This window comes from Zingiber officinale, chromosome 8A (assembly GCF_018446385.1).
Source record: "Zingiber officinale cultivar Zhangliang chromosome 8A, Zo_v1.1, whole genome shotgun sequence".
NCBI lineage: Eukaryota > Viridiplantae > Streptophyta > Magnoliopsida > Zingiberales > Zingiberaceae > Zingiber > Zingiber officinale.
In genome coordinates this window covers 50,177,161-50,200,014 of record NC_056000.1, presented here as the reverse complement: position 1 = coordinate 50,200,014, position 22,854 = coordinate 50,177,161, and the positions used below count along the sequence as shown (strand labels likewise).

Sequence of the window (22,854 nt, the reverse complement as noted above, 5' to 3'; positions counted from 1 at the left end):
CCATTGGATCGGTTGATTAGGCATCTAGATCCTAAGCTCGGTCCATTTTCCTTAATTAGAACTAATCTAATTAGACAGGGATTTTTATACCTATGTTCTGTTACTTTTAATCTAAGTCCATTTTTACCAATTTCAGACTTATTAATCAAACTCAGGTCCGTTTGATCAAACCAATGCCCATTGGTTTAAGTCTGACTGATTAGAACAAATCTAATAATTTTGATCAAATTTGACCCATTAGAACAAATCTGGTCATTTGATCATATTTGGTCCAAGTCCAATTAATCAACCCAAAATGATTTCGAGTTTAGATCAAATTGGTTCGGATAAACCAACTAATGATTTAAATCTGAACCAGATCTAAATGGACCAAAATTACTCTAGATCATTTATTATAAATGGTGAATTAATTGAAAGTAATTTTCAATTAATTAACACATGCAAATAAAATTAATTGCATTAAATAAAAATAACTAAACATGCATGTACGCATTTAAACCATGCATGAATAACGAGAAATTTTAAATTATTTCATGCAATCTTTTGTTTTTTTTTTAATAAAAAAAACTTAATCCTATTTCCTTCCACCTCATTCTGTGAACATATCACAGTTCGTTTTTAATTTGAAAAAGTCAAAACAGAAACTTGATATTTATCTTTTCCGTTTTTCTTTGTTGCACGATTCCACGTTGCACGTTGCACTCTGCACGCGACAGACCGCACGCCGACCATGCCGCACGTCGTCTCACCCGCAACAGCCAGCCTCAGAGTGACAAATGCTGGGCAGAAACTGCAAGAGGCCACCTCAATCTTCTGCATGCACGCTGCGCACGTCGTGCACGCCACCTTGCCCGCAACGAACACGGGTTGCATAGGTGTCCATGAGTACTCCACCGGCCAACCTTGATGTTGTCGCCGGACTTGGGTCGTTGCCGCCATCCATCATCGGAGATAAACTCCGTGGATGTTCCTCGAGGCATACGACGTCACGATTTCACTCGCCTACGGCAAAACTAGACGGAGACAAACTCCGTTCGGGGCAGCGATGATAATCGCTGATCACAACTCAGTCATGATTTCGCCCAACAAAAACGAACAGAACCAAGCCATAATTTTGATTCAACGAAAAGGTAAGGTTTTAGGATTAATCATGCATTTAGAACTAACTTGGCTCTGATACCATTGTATATAATTCTAAATGCATGAAAAGAGAATAAAATTAAAGCGGTAAAAACTTACAGCGATCTCCCGCAGATCCGCAATCGGCAATGACGAAACTCGCTGTCGGAAGAGCGATCACAGGATCGGAAAACCCTCCGCAATTCCACAAACCAAATCCCACTGCCTTGGATATTCTTCTCTCTTCTCTCTACGTTTTGCTCACAGCACACACTTGCACGCTTTTGCACACCCCCTTTGAATGATGCTTGGACGTACTATTTATAGGGGAAATGACCTAGGGGCATGATGGTCTTTTCCATCGAAAGTAGTGGGGAACGTGGCCATGTTCCCACATCCCCACTCTCCCCATTTCCAACATGGTTGGTGTAATGTAATCGAGCTTGTAATATAATCAAATTTGTAATGTAATTTTGATTACATTACTACGTTTGGTAATGTAATGTATCTAATCTTTGATTACAAGGGTAATTATATTCTTTTGTTTGGTGTCCATTATTTTTTTAAGGAATGTAATTCGTATTATTATAAAATGATAAAAATATCCTGGGACTTCTACCGACGATCGTTGCACTTCTGCCGAAGCTTGGGGGCGCCATCGCCGACAACCGTCGGCTGTTGCCAGCGGGCGATGAGGCGGTCGACAGCTGTTGCGGGGACGCCAACGGTCAGAGGGCGACGGGCCGTCGGCGGTAGTTGGCGGCTGCGAACTAGGGGTATATTCGGTATTCAAATTTTGATTAAACGATGACCTCGTAATGTAATCGGATTACATAGTATTTGTTTATAATCCAGATTACAAAACTTTACTACCTTTTGTAATCAAGATTACATTATATTACAAGTTTAAAAGTAAACCAAATAAAATAATTAGCCTTGTAATGTAATCAGGATTACATTACAAGACACATTACACCCTACCAAACACCACCTAAGTCTCTTGCCTTTATTATCGGTCCCCTATTCGACTCAGTTTTCGGACGAGATCAATTATAATTAACTAAGAATAAAAAATTAATTATTTTATTTTAATTATTATTATTGTTATTATATAAAATATTATTATATTAAAATACTCTTTATTAAATTTTATTAAAATTATTAAATTTTATTAAAATTTTTTTAAAATTATTATGGAAGTTACTAAATAGTCACGGTAAAAGTTTAAATTAAAAATGTAAATCCTAAATCAATATTATTATATCAAAATATTTTTTATCAATTTAGTTTAAATTATTTTAAATTAATTAAAATTACTTAAAAATAATTACATAAGCTAATTGTTACTAGCAATAAGCTTAAGTACTATAATAATATTATATTAATTATTATAACAATTATAATTAATATAATAAGATTATGTTAACTGCTATTTACAACAACATATATTTTTAAAAAAATGAAATGTCCTTTTCCATTTTTTTAAGGGACGTTCTTTATATTTTCAATATTCTCTTTTGTTAATTTGTAATGAAAATATTATAAGATTGTTTGGATTAATAATATTCCGGAAAAAATGTAATATAATCTCTAACCTTTTTTGTTGTGTGACACGTCGTCCGAACCAATGCGCACTGCCCTGAGTACCCTGTCCGTCTTGTCCTCTCTCCGCGATCACGGCTCATGAGCCCCATTTCCTCTCCGACAATGTTTGCAAGGAACCCTCTCCTCTTCCTCTTCGTCTTCCTCTTCCCATCCCTCTCTTTGATCTCCAAAGCGACCCATGATGAAGAATCGACGAGGCGGACCATGGAGGACTTCTCCGGGTACCCGACTGCCGCTCACCCTTCCGTGCTTTCCCTTTCACCATCCTCCCTCTCTGTCGACGAGGCGGGATTGCTGAGGCAGGTAAACTCACTGTGCAAGTCGATATCATAGAGTTCAGGAAACTAGGCAGGTGAGCTCACTTTAGATAGCAGATCGTGGCCATTGGTAGGGACAACCTTTTTGCTGGTAAATTTGTTTCAAGTGGCGAACTAACTATTTACTTTAGGGTAATAGTATCTTCTGAACGGCGAGAAAGTCACCCATCATTGGATGATCAGATACCAAGAATTACCTTTGTGCTCTTACTAGGCGAGTTTTTATGGCTAGTAGGATGGCCCTTGACAGGCAAAATATAAATTGGAAAAAGTTTCCCTTTTCCTTCCTTGTTTGACATATGTATAGTGTTTCATTTATCTTCCTTCTGTCTCACCGGCGTTTTCATTTTGCTTGTTTTCGCTGGAGTTATGCTTTCCCTTGTATCTTCTTTTCTGTTCTTCCATGTAGTATCCTTTTGAACAAGTGAGATTTACTTAAAGAAGAGTACAGATTAACTGGATTCAATCAAATATGCCAACCATTTAATGTAAAAAAAAACAAAAAAGGAAGAGGGAAAGAGTTGGAATAGAACAGGTATTCTCCCAAGGTAGATCTTTCCCGTTGTGTGGGATAGCTGTACCTCTGTGATACCACTGAGGAAGTTCTTTCTCCTGTGATCGTGATGAAGACGAAGGAATAAACATCTTTTAGCATTATGGCCCACACTTAAGCAACATAAAAAGTTAAGCAAAACTTTAAAAAATTTATAAATTATAAACAGATTACTCTGCCTCACATTGAAAAATAATCTCTTTCTTTCTTCCCTTCATATGTTGTTAGATCAGTGCTTCCCATTTCAGCCAAATTTCAAATTGAAACACCTGGGAATGTTGGAGCATGATACTCATTTTCTTGGCATTCTGCAATACTGCAGATAGATGAGCTGGCAGCCTTTTCAGATACTCCTGCACCATCGGTGACTCGCATTCTGTACAGTGAGAAGGATGTTCTGGCCAGAAGGTATTTCTGGAACTAGCAATTGCATGTGTTTTGAAATTGGTAGCCTTGTAAATTGTAAAGTGAACTCATTGATGGTATATGAGGTCCTTGTGTGATACTGTTTATATACTGCTTAAAAAAACAACTGCTTCAAAAACACATCAGACAAAAATACTATATAGTTACACTACAGTAAGTTGATTGTGCTTTATGGGCTTTTGTGAAGATCATGCCAGAGTTTTGCAAGTAAATTCATGTCGGAAATGATGTAACATAGTTTTTGGAAGAAAGTTAGATTCTTGCTCCTCTCTCTAGCACTTCTATCTGACCTAATAGAGTTGTTGACTTAATTATTTGAGATATATTATTGATCTGAAGCAAACTTATGTACCTTAATTAATGGTGGTTAGTATAGAGTTGTGTCTTTCAAGGAAGAAAGGAGAAAGGAGAAAGGAGAAAGAACAACCATGTAAGTTACACCATACCAGAAAGACGACTGAACTGTTTGCCTTGTGACAGACCCTCATAAGATATCCTAATATTTTTGGTAGGATGTTTCTCTGAAGCTGTAGGATAATGTTCTATAAGAAAATGAACTTGACTATGTCCTTTGGGTCATCTGGTTCTTTGTATGCTCTCGGGGGTGCATTTATGATTTGACATCCTTTCTTATTCTTACAGGTTTCATTGGCTAAGGCATACTTTTGTGTCTTCTTATTTTTAATGTCCACATGTACATTACTTAAAGATCCCAGTCCCACATCCACAGTCTTTACTCTCAAGCATTCAACACCAATGAAGTTATGGAATTCCAATTATATTGTGTGAGAGCTCATTGGAAATGAGAATTTTAATTAAGAAAATGCCATGTAAGACAGCTTCAGGACAAGAACATTTAAAAGTTAACTTGTTGCCTCTATATTTTCCATATGTTAATTTTTGGTGCTACGCCAATAAGCCGGAGGAGGATTTGCATAAGTTACACCTCTTTTGCAGGTGATGTCTTTCCTACTTGCTATACCTTCTTAAACATCTTTTTGCAAACATTTTTGAACTTTGACCAACATATTGGATCTTAGATCCATAACATTGCTTTTAGTTCCTTAAAAAAAAATCTTGCAATATATTTAAAAATTGAGAGCCATGAGCGATGGATGTTGTTTGATGTATTGGAAAAATCAAATTCCTTTCCTCTTTTATCTTCTGGAAATCCTTATCTTGGTTTTCACATAACAATTGCTCCTACGATAGCCTATTGCTCCCATGCTTGTAAGAATGCTTCTTCTTTAAATATTGATCGTCTTCAAATGAATGTTTCTTCTTTTAATGTTGATTGTCTTTGCAAATCACTCTTGATTTTGTGGTTCAGCTACATAAAAAGCCTGATGAAAGAAGCTGGCCTATCTGTTCGTGAAGATCATGTGGGAAACATATTTGGCAGATGGTATGTTGATAAACTTCCTTTAACTAACATATTTGTGCACAAGGTTTTGGACTTATAAGTTTAAGTATTCATTTCTGTGAAGTCAAGTTTCTATTCTTTGGTTCACCCATTTTGGATGGAGAAACTTTTACAATTTCATATTCCATTAGCTTGCTAATTGTGTAGTATCTGTCAATGTCCTAATTTTCCTTACTGTAGGTGATATTTCAAAGAATTGAATTTTTCTTTCTGAATATTTTGGACAATTGATACTGCTTGTGAAGAATCAATTTTGTAATATGAACTAATTTTCTAAAGCATTGGTCTGTGGAGGTTTTTAAAGTATCGTGTTACTCCCTATCTCTATGTTTTTAGTGCAACTTTGCTTCTCCATAGCCTGTACTCTCTTTTTTTTCTTGTTTTGTTCTTTCCTCTCATATGTGCTCTCTTCATTTTATCTTTCTCCGGCCATGTTGTGGTATTACCTTGTAAATGCTAAAACAATTTGTGGTTTAGTAATTTCTCATGTGTTTTTATGCTCTTAAAAAGGGTAGCTGTAAGAAATTCAAACTAATAACTGTTTAATCTATAATGAAATGTAGATTAGATGTTGTAGTCAAATTCTGTTGAGTATCATTTTTTTTTGCTAGTCATCAATCCAATTATCCTTGAAGTAATGATGCACTGAAACATTAATTGACTCTGTATATGTGCATGTAACATTTTGTAGTAACATAGTCACCAAGTGGTCAAATAGTTTGGATAAGTGAATCAGGGAACATATGGTTTGGTTATGTAGTCAACTTAACTAATCAATTTTAAATTTTCTTGAGTTTGTTTAACCATATAGTTAGCTTGTACTAAGGACTATTTGGTTGATATGTTGTGGATCAATGAAATTAGTAAGAAACGTCCTAATTTTTGTTACTAAAATATATGGACAACTACGTTATTTACTCTTCTAATTATCTGCCCAGACTTATTGTTTGCAAGGGCCTAGTAAACATTTTCCAGAAGTGGCGCATGCGGTCTAGTAAAAACATAGTTTCATGTTCTAGCAACACCACCACCAACAACCAAGGCTTATCCCATTAGGTGGGGTCGGTTATATGAATCATTTTACGTCATTGAGCTCTATCTCCTACTATATCATCATCTATACTTAAATAAATTTTATCTTTTTTTATTGTTGCTAACCAAGTCTTTTTTGGTCTTCCTCTTCCTCGTTTGATATGCGTGTTTGTCATAGTTTCACATCGCCTAACTGGAGTATTTATTGGTCGTCTAAGTACATGCCGGTACAATCTCAAACGTGTCTCCCGGAGTTTTCCTTCAATAGATGCAATTCCAACTTTCTCTCTATTGCTCTCATTTCTTATTTTGCTTATCCTCGTATGCCCACACATTCACCTTAACATCCTCATCTCTGCAACTCTCATCTTCTGCTCATGTGCTCGAGTCATAGCTCAACATTCAACTCCATATAATATAGTAGGTCTAACTACGGTTTTATAAAACTTTCCTTTAAGTTTTAGAGGTACTTTACGGTTACATAAAACACTCGACGCTCCCCTTCATTTCAACCATCTTGCTTTTATTCTATGTAAGACATCTCTCTCAATCCCTCTATCATTTTACAAAAATGATTTTAAATATTTAAAGTTCTCAGTTTCGGGCAATTCGTCCTCTCTTGTCTTAACAATTGTCTCATTACTTCTAATATTGCTAAACTTAAATTCCATATATTCTGCTTTTAATCTACTAAGCCTAAAACCTTTTCCTTCTAGTGTTTCCCGCTAAGATTCTAGTTTAGCATTTACTCTGTCATGTGTTTCATCTACCAAAATAATATCATCTGCAAACAACATGTACCATTCATCCATAATTAGTGTAAAAAGATAGGGACTTAGAGCTAATCCTCGATATAACCCTATCTTTATTGGAAATGCTTCAATTACTCCACCTGAAGTCTTTACTCTGGTTGTTACATCCTCGTACATATCCTTAATTAGTTCAATATATGTTACACTAACACCTCTCTTTTCTATAATTCTCCATATAATTTCTCTTGGCACTCTATCATAAGCTTTTTTCTAAGTCAATGAACAACATGTGTAGATCTTGTTTTTATCCTGATATTTTTCAATTAACTGTCTAAGAAGATGCATAACTTCTATTATCGACCTTCCAGGCATGAACCTAAATTGATCTGTGGTCACTTTGGTCTCCTTCCTTAATTTTTTCTATTATTTTTTTCCAAAGTTTCATGGTATGACTCATTAATTTAATACTCCTATAGTTTGTATAATTTTGTACGTCTCCTTGTTCTTATATAAGGGAACTAGAGTACTTATCCTCCATTGATCAGACATTTTTTTTTATTTTCAATATCATATTAAATAATTTTATAAGCCATTCAATGCCTTGTTTCCTAGGCACTTCCATACCTTTATCAGAATATCATATGCTCTAACAACTTTTCCATTGTCCATCCCATTTAAAATTTATTCTACTTCTAAAGTTTGAATTCTATGATAAAAATTGAAATTTCTATACTCATTTGACCTACTTAAATTACCTAAGTTAAGTTGGTCACCCAAACCTTTATTAAAAAGTTGATGAAAGTACCTCTTCCATCATTCTTTTATTTCTCTATCGTTTACTAATACTCTATTACATTCATCTTTAATATATTTTATTTGGATAAGATCACTTATTTTTCTTTCTTTCACTTTAGTTATTTTATAAATGTTTCTTTCTCCTTTTATATCCAATTTTTTATATAATCATTCAAAAGTTTCATTCTTTGCTTTATTCACTACTTTCTTAGTTTCTTTCTTGGCTATTGTATATTTTTTTAAGTTTTCTTTTTTCTTACAAATATATAATTCCTTATAAGCTATTCGTTTTTCTTTCACTTTCTCTTGTACTTTCTCATTCTACTGCCAATATTCCTTACTTAATAGTGCATGCCCCTTTGACTCATCGAGTATACTCTTAGCTACTATTTAACTTTGATACCATCTTATCCCATGTTGTATTAGAGTTATCGTATATTTCACCTAATGCTTGTACTTCTACCTGTTGGTCTAGGGAGCACCAAACAATCAAACTTGTGTTTTGATAAGGGCAAAGAGTTCAAAGTTAAGTTGTCTTATTGTCTAATAAATGTGACTGAGCTTGCAGGAAAGTCCTAAATTATCTTAAACAAAAGTCCTAGTGGATTCTAGGCAGGTGGGTCCTAACTGTAGTTAGGTATGGTTCGGGGTACTGGGAAAAGCCTTGGCGGGTCGAGGACGTTGGGCGAAATCTTAGTGTCGAGGACACTAGGTGAAAATCTTAGGGGTCGCGGACATCGGGTGGAAGACTGGACGGGTCGAGATCAGACGTTCAATATGAAGTCCTAACGTCTCTGACACTGAATAAAAGTCCAGACGACTGATCTGACAAAAGGTAAACTCTCCTGAGAGGAATAGGTGACGACACGTTCCTCGTTGAGGGAACAGTAGGGGTCGGTTCGACCTAGAATTTTTGGGAAATCCGAAAGTCAGAACCGGACAGTCCGAAGATTGTTAAACAGTTCTATTAATCATATTTTATCGTACTAACTTTGTGTTGCAGGGTATGTTGGTATTTTGAACTAATGTATCTTGCAGGGAGTGAAAAGCACACAAAATGCTCCGATGAACAGTGTCCAAGGCTCCTCCGAGGCTGTCGAAGGCGCCTCGGGTGGCTTGGCCGAAGGCCCGCGCGGAAGTGGCACAGAGGCGCCTTTGAAGCGTTTGAAGGCACATTGGAGATTGGATGGAAGGCGCCTTCCATGAGCTTGAAGGCGCCTTCGAAGGGATAAACTTCGCAGAAAGTGGAAATTATCGAGACCGAAGCTGTGGAGATAAGTTTCACGCCTTCCATGGGGTTGAAAGCGCCTTTAGTAGTCCATAAAAGGCTAGTTCGAGCAGATGCAAGAACACAACTCATCTTCACGATTTTTCTCCTGTGCATTGCTCCAAAGATGATCCAACGAAGTCGTAACACTGCTCCGACAACTAAAAGCTCTATTTTCAGAATTCCACATTGTCGATATAATCTGTGTTGTTAAAGGCACGCCCGAGGCGCTAGGCGCACAAGGCGTTGGGAAAAACACCTCTTCCCACGCGAGGCTGGCGCTGTTCGCCAGGTGCGCGCCTAGGCGCGTCTCGTGCGCCTTTGCACCTCAACGAAGGCACGATCGAGGCGCGATCGAGGTGCCACGATCGATCGTGAACAAATCTGGATTTTAAACCAAAAAAAAACATTCCAAATCAACGTTGTTTGGAATTAGGGCACGGGAAACAGGAGCAGAAAAGAACGCAGGAAGGAAGGGAGGAAGAGAACGCAGGAAGGGAGGAAGAAACCTGAACCCATTTCCGTCCGCCACCGCCATAGTCGCGCCATCGCTGAGCGTCATCGCCCAAGTATGTTTTCCTTCTTTTTTCTGTTTTTTCTGTTCTTCACTTCTTCTGTTTTGTTTGTTATCATCTTCTTCTTCTCTTCTTCTCTACGCTTCTTCTCTTCGCTTCTTTTTCTTCTTTCTTTTCTGTATCTTCTTTTTTTCTGCAGTTCTGTATCTTCTTTTCTTTGCTGTGCTGCTGTCCGGTTCGTGTTCTTGCTGTGCTGTTGTCCGGTTTTGTTTTGTTTTGGTTTCCTGTTTTTTAATTTTTGCAGGTTGTGTTTTTGCTTCCTACTGCTGTCCGGTTTTGGATTTTTTGGTGTTGTTTTTCCATTTTTATTGGTTCGTATTGGTGTTGCTTTCATTTTTTTTTTACTGTTTTTTCATTTTTGTTTGTCTTGTTTTGCTTTTTGTTTTTTTTACTATTTTGCTATTGCTGGTACAGTGCTTTTTTATTGCTGGTACCATATTGATTTTATTTTATTTTTAATTTTTCAGATTATTTTCTTGTTCAATTATATGGAAGGTAGTAGTGATACTCCAACATATATATCAAAAGATCCGGGATGGAATTATTTTCAAAGAGTTAATCCGGATAATAAAAATGATTTAATTTATAACTTTTGTCAAAAAGTTACAAAAGGGGGTATCTATCGTGCAAAACAGTATCTTGTTGGGGGGTTTCAAAATGACTTGCAAAAAATGTCCGTCTCATGTACGTGAAGAAATTAAAAATTTCATGGAGAAAAAGACGGAGAAAAGTAATCTTTCTAAACTTACGACATTGGACTTTGAGGATGTAGACTCTCTTGGTGATGATATTGATATGGATAATATTGGAGCTAAAGTTGTGCCGCTTATAAGTACAAGTACAAGTTCTAGATCAATGAATATGCAAAAAAGGCCCAGACAAATAGGTCCAATGGATACGTATTTTGCTCCTAATGTAAAAAAAAATGTTGAAAGTAGAAAGGGTAAAGAAAGACAAACTACGATAAATGAGGTATACAAGAAAGAATTGAGGGAAAAAACTTGTATGGTCATAACTGAGTGGATGTATGATGCGGTAATTCCTTTTAATGCCGTTAATTATTCAAGCTTCAAAAGAATGTTGGACTTGGTTGGCCAATATGGTATATGTCTAAAAGGGCCTAGTTATCATGAGATGCAGGTTCTTTTTCTATAAAAGGTTGTTGATAGTGTGACAAATGACTACATTAAGTCATGTGAAACAGAATGGGCAAAGTATGGTTGTAGTTTGATGGCAGATGGATGGATAGACAAAAGGCAGAGAACATTGATTAATTTTTTAGTGAATTCTTCTAAAGGTTCAGTTTTCATCGAATCGGTTGATGCTCCTGATTATGCAAAGACTGGAGAGAAATTATTTCAGTTGTTTGATCGATTTGTGGAGTGTGTAGGAGAAGTAAATGATGTTCAAGTTGTTACGGATAGTGCAAGTAATAATGTGCTTGCTGGTAATAATCTATTTAATTCTTTCTTATCAATATGTTTTTTCTTATATATGTTAAACTTATCTACTTTTCTAACTTCTTTTGTAGGAAAATTATTAGAAGCAAAAATACCACATTTGTATTGGACTCCTTGTGCTGCTCACTGTGTCGACTTGATCTTTAGAAGATATTGGAAAATTGCCTGATTTTAAAGCAACATTGAAGAAGGCAATGAGTGTGAATGCTTACATTTATGTTCGCCCCGGCATGGTAAATATGCTGAGGCAATTCACAAGATAAAAAGAGCTTTGTCGGGCGGGTGTCACAAGATTTGCTACTGCTTTTCTCACTCTTGAAAGAATGAACCTACAGAAGCAAAATTTAAGAAAAATGTTCATTTCAAAGGATTGGACAGAGAGTAAATGGGCAAAAGAAGCGGCGGGGAAGAAGGTAGCTAAAATCATCATGACACTTAGGTGACGTTTGGTTTATGGGTTTGGGAATGAGGGAATGGATTCATTCCCAAACCTTGTGTTTGGTTAATGGGAATGGAATCAAGATTTTGGAATGAAATCCAAAAATTTGGGTATGGATGAAACCCACCCCCTCCCTTGGGTTTTGATGGAATAGGAATGTAAATTAAGTTTTAGACAAAAATACCCTTAGTATATTTGTTCATTTTTTTTAAATTTCACACACTCTCTCTCATCATATTTTCTCTCTCCTTATTTTATCATCACATTTTTTCTCTCAAGATACTTTTTCTCTCCTTATTTTCTCTATATATTCTCTCTCATCATACACTCTCTCTCCTTATTTTCTCTCTCTTCATTCTCTTCTATCACACTTTCTCTCCCATTACACACTTTCTACTTATTTTTTCAGCATATTTTCTCTCTCATCGTACTTTTTCTCTCATCATACTTTCTCTCTCCTCAATCTCTCTTAGCATATTCTCTCTCCTCATTTTCTCTCTCTTTATTCTCTCTCATCACACATTCTCTCTTTATTTTCTCTAATCACACTTTTTCTCTCAGCACACTTTCTCTCTCATCATATTTTCTCTCTTCCCAGTCTCGCATTTTCTTTCATCACACTTTCTCTCTCTTCATTTTTTCCTCATCATTCTTTCTCTCTCAACCCACTTTCTATCTCATCATACTTTCTCTCTCCTCATATTTTCATTTTCTCTCATAATACTTTCTCTCTCTTCATTTTTTTCATCGCTCTTTCTCTCTCAGCATACTTTCTCTCTCCTCAGTCTCTCATTTTCTCTCATCATACTTTCTCTCTCTTCATTTTTTCTTATCACTCTTTCTCTCTCAACCCACTTTCTCTCTCCTCACTCTTTCATTTTCTCTCATAATAATTTCTCTCTCTTCATTTTTTTCATCACTCTTTCTCTCTCATCACACTTTCTCTCTCATAATGCCTTTTCTCTTCTCAATCTTTCCTATCATGCACTCTCTCATCATTTTCTCTGATCATACTTTATCTCTCTTCATTTTTTCCCAACACACTTTCTCTCTCATCATTTTCTCTCATAATATATTTCTCTCACATTCAAATTTCTCTCCCATTTAATTTTTTCTCTTATTTTCCTGTAAGGGTAAAAAAGGAAATTTAGGTTCATTCCGATTGAAAATATTTAACTAACTAAACATCATTTTTAAGAATGATACCCAAGCTCATACCCATTCCCATTCCGATTCCTAGGAGAGAACCAAACGCCCCCTTAGATTTTGAGCAGTATTGTGCATATTTTAAAGATATATGACCCTTTAGTCTATGTTCTGAGATTGGTTGATGGCGAAAGAAAACCTGCAATGGGTTATATTTATGAGGCTATGGATAGGGTAAAAGAAATAATTATGAAGGCCTTTATGGAGAAAGAAGAGAAATACAAAGAAGTGTTTGAGATCATTGATGCGAGATGAGAATGTCAACTTCATCGGCCTCTGCATGCTGCAGGACATTATTTGAATCTAGAATATTTTTATTCATACACAGATTCAAATATCTGTGGAGAAGTGGTGAATGGTTTGTTTGAAACTATGGAGAGATTGGTTTCAAGCGCTGCCGAGCAAGATAAAATCACTACCCAACTCTCTATATATCGAAAGGCAGAAGGGCTATTTGGGAGGAATGTGACAATTAGACATAGAAGAACATTATCTACAACAGAATGGTGGGAATGCTATGGAGCAAATACCCCAAAATTGCAAAAGTTTGCTATTAAAGTGCTTAGCTTCACTTGTAGTGCTTCTGGTTGTGAGCACAATTGGAGTGTATTTGAGCAGGTATGTAATAAATATAAATGTTTAATATTATTAGTATGTTACTTTTATAAGTAGAAAATATTCTTTGCTATTTTATTATATTTATTGTGATTTTTGACATTTTGTAGATTTACAGTAAAAAAAAAGGAATAGGCTAGCTCAGCAGCGCTTAAATGATTTGATATTTGTGAAATATAATCGTGCCTTTAAACTTCGGTATGATGCACGTGATAAGATTGACCCTATCTCTTTGACAGATATTGATGATTGTAATGAATGGTTGATGGGTAGAATGGATGGAGAAAGTGATAATGAAGAAGATGAGTTGGTTTTTGAAGGTTATGACTTGACATGGGATGTCGTTGCTAGGGCTAGTGGAGTTGAAGAGCCTGGATATTGTACTAGGAGGAAAAAATATTGCATCCATGACCTCTAGTTCACATGCTATGCGTAAACAAGTTGAGAAGGGAAATACATCTTCCTCTATGAGACACTCATCTCTAAGACTTAGAGATGAAGAAGAAGAAGAAGAAGAAATTGAATTTGAAGAAGATGAAGATAAAGAAGAAGAAGAATACAATGAGGATGATCTTGAGCTTGATGATTAATTTGACTTATTACGCTTGTTTTGATGAACTTTGTTAGTTGAAACTTGAAAGTTTGAAACTTTTATTAATTTTATCATGGTGTTGCTTTGCTGGTCATATTTGATATTGATGTGTGTGGAATATTAATAGTTATCATATTTAACATATTATATGAGTGTGTCAATAGTTTAGTAGTCATCAACCTCATGTTCTAGAGGCGCGCGCCTCGGGCTCTAGTAGCCCCTTTGCGCCTCGGTGCACCTCGCGCCTCTTACAACATAGGATATAATTTTAAATTATTGTAATTACGTTCTACACTTGTAATTCTCTATTTGTAAAAATTTTCTGAAACTATAGTAATTGCCGAACGAAAATGATCAACGATCGTAAGTCTTGGAGTATAAGTCGTCACATGCTCCGAACTAAGTAAATCTTTGGTGTACTTGTTCTTTGTCTTGCTTTTTATTTCTACTACGTTATTCTGTGTTTTCTAAAAACTGAAAAAGCCACGAGTGTTATTCACCCCTCTAGCATGTCTCAATCTCACACCACCTTCTCCTTAAATATATTTTGCTTTCCATCTTTTAACTTCCACCACTTAATTCTATGAGTCGTCTATATTTTCTTTCTATTAATTTGAGACGTATATCCAACACTACTAGCGTACGTTGGGTAGTTAAACTTTCTGCAAGGATGACTTTACAATCTTTATAAATTTTTCTATTATTCTTCCTAACCATAAGAAAGTCAATTTGCGATTTATTATTCTCACTTTTGAACGGGACTAAGTGTTCTTCTTTTTTCTTAAAAAACGTATTAGCTAATATAAGGTCATATGCTATCGCAAAATCTAATATAATTTTCCCTTCCTCATTTCTCGTTCTAAACCTATAACTCCCATGCACCTTCTCATATTTCTCTTTTTTCACTCTGACATGCCTATTTAGATCACCTCCTATTAAAATCATTTCATTTAATAGAATATTTTGTAATATTTCATCTAAGTCGTCCCAAAATCTTGATTTGGTAGCTTCATCTAATCCTACTTACGGTGCATATATGCTAATTATGTGCATAGTTTCTTTCACCACTATTATCTTAAGAGTTATAATTCTATCCTCTTTTCTAACTACTTCTACAACTTCATCCTTTAACGAACTATCTATAATAATATCCACTCCATTTCTTGTTTTACACTTTCCAGTGTACCATAACTTATAACCCGAGTTCTCTATCATCTTTGTCTTCTCGCCTACCCTTTTTGTCTCTTGTACACACAAAATACTAATTCTCCTTCTAATCATCGTATCTACTATCTCCGCTGATTTATTAGTGAGAGTTTCTATGTTTCATGTTCCAAATATTAGATTATTAGTTTTACTATCATATTTGTTCTTATCCAACCTATGGTGTGAGAAGTTTTGCCTATTTAACACTACACCCAAGTTCTCATGGAAATGTAGCGGTCCTTGCTGATACGTTACAGTTGGACCCTATAACGTGAACTCTTACATATTTAGCACTTCATCCAAGTTCTGGAGATGTAGCGGTCCTTGTCGAGATGTTATAGTTGGACCCTACAATGCTTTCCTTTCGGGAAATAACCTAGCGTTAACACAATAGTTTAATAGATCTATTCATTGAATATTGCTATAATTTTAACGATGGTGGCAACCTAAGCAACCCTCCTCCTTTATCCGGGCTTGGGACCGGCCATGACCGGTCGTCATGAGCGGAGTTCTTAATGTCCTAGCTAAGGTGATTAAATTTTAAAACTCTTTTCTGTAATGGCTCGCATGTTTATTGCTTTAGTTTAGGGACATACATTGAGTTCACGTTATTTTGGGATGAAAAATCATGGAAACAGGTTGATTTTGGTCATTGATAGGATAGTTATTTATTGCTAGACTACAGGGGGTTAATAGCAGGTTCACCCAAATTGAAATTCCTTGCACAAACACAAACAAATCGATGTTAATTGCATGTGTACTCATGTATTATTTGTGTCAAGAATATGTAGTGGAAATATAATAGTATACAAAATCGTACGCCTAACATTACATGTCCCCTTATGTAGCCTCCCATGGTCCATGTCTTTAATGGTCTCGATGCTTCTCGCCTTATATTTCACCTTGCTAGAGGTCTTCAATTCCTCTGATGCACCAAGCTCCATGAGCTTTCTCTTTGCTATCCTTCACCTCTTTACCTTCAAATTCACTTTGTTACAGGCCACCCTAGAGTTCACATTATCATATCTTTCGTCCCTTTTCAAACTCGCTCCGTGTCATCCCTCACTTGGCCTCCAAGTTCACCCCATTATGGGCCACTCCTGCTCCTTGTCTTAGATTCACCTTGATAGGCCTCCAATCTCTCTCTCAGATTCACCAAGCTCCTAGAGGTCGCTCAGTGCCATTCTTTGCCTTGCCTCCTAGTTCACGCCATTACGAATTTCTAAGTCATTAAACATAAACGATCTCACAATCACATCAAACCGGCTCTACCCCATCGACTCAACACGCTTCGAGAGCTTAATGTGCACTTTGCCATTTCCTCGCACACTTGATGCACATATCAAAAATACATAATAAATTTAACTTAAATCCAATGGCAAATATATCAAAATAGCCTACTCCCACGTGGGATCATCATTGCACCAACAATTTGTTCTACATGAACTTAGTAGTTTTGATGATGATCTTGTTCCTCTTCTATCTCCTTCATAACTTCCTTTTCATTTTGGTATATATATATATATATATATTTGATAATGCTAGTTTACTTGTTTTCTTTGTTTTTTATTTACATTTGTTTCCCTCCCCGTCTTGTATCTATGTTTAACATGTAGGATTTGCAATCGTAATATATTTAAGTTTGCTGTATCTACAATTTGTATCTGGTCCCAAAAGCAAGGCTAGATCACACATAAGACTTTTAAGGCTCTGAAGTCATTCAATTAACTATCCAAGCTAACAAGCAAATTCCAAATTCATATGTGCCAGATATTTGTTTGGGCTGACTTGTGTGATATGGTTGACAATTATATATCAGATTGTGTATTAATTCTGGCATACCTTGAGAAAACTTCCTTTTGCGGTTTAATGACTGTTCCTAACTAGTTCAAGGATTAAAAATGCTGGTAGATGTATATTCATGCTTGATCTTCAATCTAAAACCTGAATGTAAATTGTTTACTGATCATGACGAACGATCCAATTTCACAGGAATGGCTCTGATTCAGGTGTTGGAGCAGTTGCTACTGGTTCTCACATAGATGCAATTCCATATTCTGGAAAATATGATGGGGTAGTTGGTGTATTGGGTGCACTAGAGGCAATACGAATCTTGAAAAGGTGCAAAAGTGCCAGGCTGTAGTGTTCTAGAATGCTCGTTTCTGTGCTTACTCTGCTTTGATGATTTTGTTTGCAGAATTGGCTTCCAACCGAGGAAATCTCTGGAGGTTATCATGTTTACTTCTGAGGAACCTACACGGTTTGGAATCAGCTGCTTAGGAAGGTCTATATTAGTATACTTCATCTTTATTGGAGTTAGAAATAGCATCTAGATTCCTCTGAGTTCGTGACATAGCTATTCTTCTTTTCCTTCTTTGACCTGCATGCATATGTTGAGCTATGAATTTGAGCATGTTGAACCTTAGTAGCTTCATCTCATATTTTTCTTTCAAACTTGCAGCCGCTTATTGGCAGGGATCCATCCACTTGCAAATGCACTTAATAAGGTAGTTGATAGCCAAAATATTCCCTTCTTTGATGCTGCAAGAGGTGCTGGCTATGATGTACGCCAAGAAGATTTACCAAATATGTTTTTGACAAAAACTAGCTATTCTTCTTTTGTGGAATTGCATATTGAGCAAGGGCCAATTCTGGAGGAAGAAGGTTGTGCACTTGACAAGTTTGCTACACATGATCTGATGAGGTCAGTTAAATGATTTCTCAATGTTGCAGGTGTTTCCATTGGCATTGTTACTGCAATTGCTGCCCCTGCAAGCATTAAAGTAGACTTTGAAGGAAATGGAGGTCATGCTGGAGCCGTCCTAATGCCTGCAAGGTTTGTCTAATGCAGATACTCGAATTGCTTTCTGTACTCGTGGTATAACTTTGATAATTCTGTTGTGTGATACCAGTTGACAATATGATATTTCTTGTACTTAAATCTAGTTACTAATTTGTCAAAGAATTTCATCCATGACTAACTGATAAAGAGGAACTAAGCCAAGCATTAAAATATTTTGATACAGGTTTAATGCTTTTATCATATGGCGTAACCTAAATCAGGGAAGACAATACATTTTCTCAATTTTTCTGGGAAGACTATACATTTTGCCAAATTCATCATGATATGCCTTTTGTTATTCAGTCATAACCATGCCTATATTGTGTCCTTAAGTAGTTCATTTATTAATCTCTTCACTTTAGGACTTCATCTGCTGAAGAAAGCATTTTGTTTCTCCCGCTTCATCCAGTTGGATGCTATGTTTTCCCAGTGGCAACATTTAGCTGGTAATAACTATAACAACAATATGTTATAACTAACTTCCTTTATTGAGTGATAACGTATAATAAAGCATTTTATTTAACTTTGAGTTGTTATGGATGCATGCCGCTGGAATTTGTGACTTTTAGCCAGTCATCATAATCCATAGTCATGGGACTGTCTTGCTTTTTTTTTCTCATGGTCTCATCACTAGAGTTGAGCATTAAATATTTTATGATATGCATGCCCTGATTTCTTGGGAATGCATTGATGGCATCCATATTTTAGGAGGGATGATTGTTCCATGTTATCTTCTCCTTTCATACTTTTCACTGTCAGGATTTGGCGAAGCCTTGTACTCTAGTTTGATTTTAATCTGCATGGTTGTCTCCTTATTTCGTGTTCATTCACAAATATAAACTGTCTTTGCAGATAAGTTACCTTCAATTTGGTTTTGCCTTTTTTTCCTTTACGTCCTCAATTCCCTTTTCCAATCTTACAAAGCTGTATCTGTTATTTCATTACTTTTCAATGAAAACCCATTTTATCTTCTACTATATGGAAAGCTCTTATGATTTTGATCCTTGATGAGGTGTCCCCGTACCATCTTGGATGTAACAATTTCTCGTTTAGAGCAAGGGGTGACAAGTAAAACCCCTCTCAATAGTTGTTGTGCGGATTTGCAAGTCCGACCTCTAGCAAAAAAGTCCTCTGGATCTAATTTGTTTACCACTAGACCAAAGGACTTTTGCTTATATGGGGAACTCTTTGTTGATAAGATCCAGCCTATGTTGATTAATTTCTTGCTAAAAATGGGCATATGTTATTTTTGGATGAAAAATATTTCATGTTGTTTCCCTTAAATTTATTTTTTTTATTATTTCAAACTTTAATTATATGGTTACAATAACTATAATTGCAATTATTTAACAGAAATGATGCAGGATTGGCAGCAGCAGAGTTAGCGCTGGCGGTTGAAAAACATGTGATTGAATCTGGATCCATTGACACTGTTGGTACCGTAGGTATAAGCCTTTGGCCTTATTCATTTACCATTCCTCCAGTGTTTATCATCATCATGTTATCTGATATATGACGTTCTGACATCACAAACTTTGAATTTCTTCTAGGAATTCTGGAGGTTCATCCAGGAGCTATCAATAGCATTCCAAGTAAATCACATTTGGAGATTGGTATGCCACTCTTGTGAGACGCTTGGAAAGATTACTTATAAAATAGAATCTTTGAAAACTTGTTAATTTCTAGGGCTAGCATGATATCACTAGCTTAGCATACACTGATTTTTTTTTTTAGATTAGCTTTCAATTCACTATTATTGTCTTGCACTAGAAATTTACTGGAACTGGCAACGACCAGATGCCTTCATGAACTGATGCCGGCTCACTAGGCTTTTTAATTGCTTAAAATGCTTTGCTAGAAAACAGCTGATTATTTGTTGGAACTTGACCTAGTTTTCTGTTGAATTTTTAAAATAAGCATTGTTTTCTAGAAGGTTTTCAAACACAGAAATGAAGAACAGGAAAGCTCCTGGAACTCACAAAGAACTTTAGGTCCACATTTAAATTTGGAGTGAGATCGAGATATTTAAATATAGATTCATGCATAAAGTTATGCTTTGCTAAAAGGTGGACTTAGTGGAGATATGTATTTCACTCATGACAAATTTGGGCCATACTCATATGTGCTTTAAACTGGTTCAATTTCGATTGTTCAAGCTATCCAATGATTTGGGCTAAACTTGAAAATGTGCAGCCCAAGAAACACAACCAAAGGGTGGGGACTAGTCTATATAAGAACTCAAGTGGATTGGTCAAACTCACATCGAATTTAAGTAATTTCCCTTTTCCATTTAAAGCAGTAAACTTCTCCCTCAGTGCATACAAAGCTTCTACCACTGGATTTGCGCACTTCAGTGATTGAATTCCAGCAACTTGTTTCCAAGTTGGGTGGACTGTGGGTTCTTCCTCAGTAGTGCAAGTTACAGAGGAGCAGACGATCTTATAAATTTTTTGGATCCTGGTAGACACCATTGATGGTGACAAATTAATCTTAAAGGAAAGAGATTACACGTGAAACCAACAAGTAATCATTTTAATCCAGCGGCCATAAATAATTTCTACGACAATCTTGAGGATTAATTTTTTGCTCTGCGCAGATGATTCTTTTGACAATTAAGGATATAGGAGAGCTCATCCAATTGGAGATGTTTGACAGCTCAAATTTTAAATGGTGACAATAAATAAGGCACCTCCTTGCAATTAAAGGTGGTCTAAGTCCTTAACATTCTAAAGCCTGGCAAGGGAGAAACATTGGTGTCGGCTCAATCATGAAGCAACTTGGAGATCGATGACTCAATGTGTTGTGGTCATGTCCTCAATTCAATGTCAGACCAGGGGGACCTACTAGGCGTCATGTGAAGGAGAAGAAACTTTGGAATGCCCTGTAAGGAAAAAGAGTTTCATATTCGAGGACACCACAAATAAAAAGTCCCTTATGTTTGCATGCTATTTCATTTTTGAAACTTGAAGTACAAAATTTCAGTTTCATTTTCACAGAATGACAGAAGGCTATTGTACCATCTGATTTGTATTTGCTACATTCTTATCTTCTTACCATTGTGTCTTTGTTGGACATTCAAACACACAGTAGTTAGTGAAAAATAGTTAAGAAGTCATTAACTCACAAAAAGGTAAGCCTATAATTATAACCCCATTTTACTAGTAAATCCTACCTTCTTTTGGCAATGCTATGTTTAAGCTGTCAATTGAAGATAGGATTACAAGTAAAATAGGTGAGAAATCAGTTCATGGAATTATTTACAGTTGAGATTACGTATGATGAGCATGTCTAGCTTTGTTACGTCCTTTAAAACTAATTTCTCAACATTCTTACAGACACACGAGACATCGACATGGAGAGAAGGAACATTGTGATTGAGAAAATTCAACAATCTGCTACTAGGATTGCAAAGGAGCGTGGAGTTGAATTGTCACAGTTCGAAATTGTTAATCAAGATCCACCTGCTCTTTGTGATGGATCGATAATCAATGCAATGAAAGCTGCATCGCAACATTTGAACCTGAGTCATAGGTTGATGATCAGTAGAGCTTACCATGACTCACTCTTCATGGCCAGGTACATGTATTTTCTCTTATTCTGTTGCTTTAGAGTATTACACATGGCATATGCTAACAGTTTGCTACTATGATAAATGCAGAGTATCTCCAATGGGCATGATATTCATTCCTTGCTACAAAGGTTTGCTCTATTAAACACAGCTTGTTCTTTGATATCTATTGTTCCCTATTGCAATGGAAAAGATGATTCCTAGTATGATCGTGAAGTCGATGTAATAACAGCTCAAAAGTTGCCTTTATTCCTCTCTACCCTTTCTACTCCTATCAAACCAGTTAAAATCGGTTAACTAAAGGGGGAAAAAAAATAAAATTCCTTGTTTCTTTCCCTTCTCGTGATCATCTTCTTTTTAAAATTGTTGATCGTCTTGATTTTCCTCTACGATTGTGTTGATGCCTAACCTCAAATGAACTTATTTTCAACTTTGTTCTTGGATTAATGCATCATTGGATCTTTGATTTGGATCTAATCCTCCTTGATGCCGGTATTGCAGGTTACAGCCATAAGCCTGAAGAGTATGCATCAATTGAGGACATTGCAAATGGAGTTAAAGTATTAGCTCTCACTCTAGCCAAGCTATCCCTGGACTGATACTCTTATCACAGCCATTTGGATCAAAGAACTTGTATACTTCAAGCGTCTGTTGGGACCATTGATTTTGAAATAAGCCAGCATTTGTCATGCTGAAGCCTTTATATCATAATTCTATCATGTTCAAAGAACAATCTACAAATTGTAATGATTTGTATGGTATTTTAGCGTAATTACTACCTCATTAACTGTGAAATTCAACTTAAATATGTAGATTTAAATCAAGTGCAAGTCAAGTAAGATGAGTTGGTTTGCTCTTATGTTAATTTCTTTTGCCCAATTAGGAAAATAGGGTCATAGATAAAACAAGTATTCTATGAGTAGGGAGTTATATTAAAGTAAGAAGCAATCTCTAAGATCAAACTTCGGTTGTTTGTTGCCTTTGGTAAAGTATTTAGAGGAATAAACAAGAGAGAATCAAGTTCGAATCCTAATAAGGATGTCTAGTGGTGGCGTTTGGTTC

General features: G+C 36.0%; 1 protein-coding gene across 1 annotated transcript; it reads left to right on the top strand.

The window, feature by feature from the left end:
* Positions 1–2,720: 2,720 nt before the first annotated feature.
* LOC122009021 (ureidoglycolate hydrolase-like) lies at positions 2,721–22,598 on the top strand. Its single transcript, XM_042564979.1, has 12 exons — positions 2,721–3,027; positions 3,917–4,002; positions 5,351–5,425; positions 17,375–17,503; positions 17,580–17,666; positions 17,844–18,046; positions 18,116–18,218; positions 19,578–19,669; positions 19,775–19,837; positions 21,560–21,800; positions 21,883–21,923; positions 22,294–22,598. The coding sequence occupies exons 1-12, from the start codon at positions 2,803–2,805 to the stop codon at positions 22,389–22,391; spliced, it is 1,443 nt and encodes a 480-aa protein (XP_042420913.1). The 5' UTR covers positions 2,721–2,802; the 3' UTR covers positions 22,392–22,598.
* The last annotated feature ends 256 nt before the right edge of the window (positions 22,599–22,854 follow it).

Bases quoted from the DNA above. Each gene is read 5' to 3' on its own strand.
- LOC122009021 (XM_042564979.1), top strand. From the start codon at position 2,803: ATGAGCCCCATTTCCTCTCCGACAATGTTTGCAAGGAACCCTCTCCTC. The intron at 17,504-17,579 runs GTGCAAAAGTGC...TTTTGTTTGCAG, and splicing joins GCAATACGAATCTTGAAAAG to AATTGGCTTCCAACCGAGGA. The intron at 18,047-18,115 runs GTTGTGCACTTG...TCAATGTTGCAG, and splicing joins GCCAATTCTGGAGGAAGAAG to GTGTTTCCATTGGCATTGTT.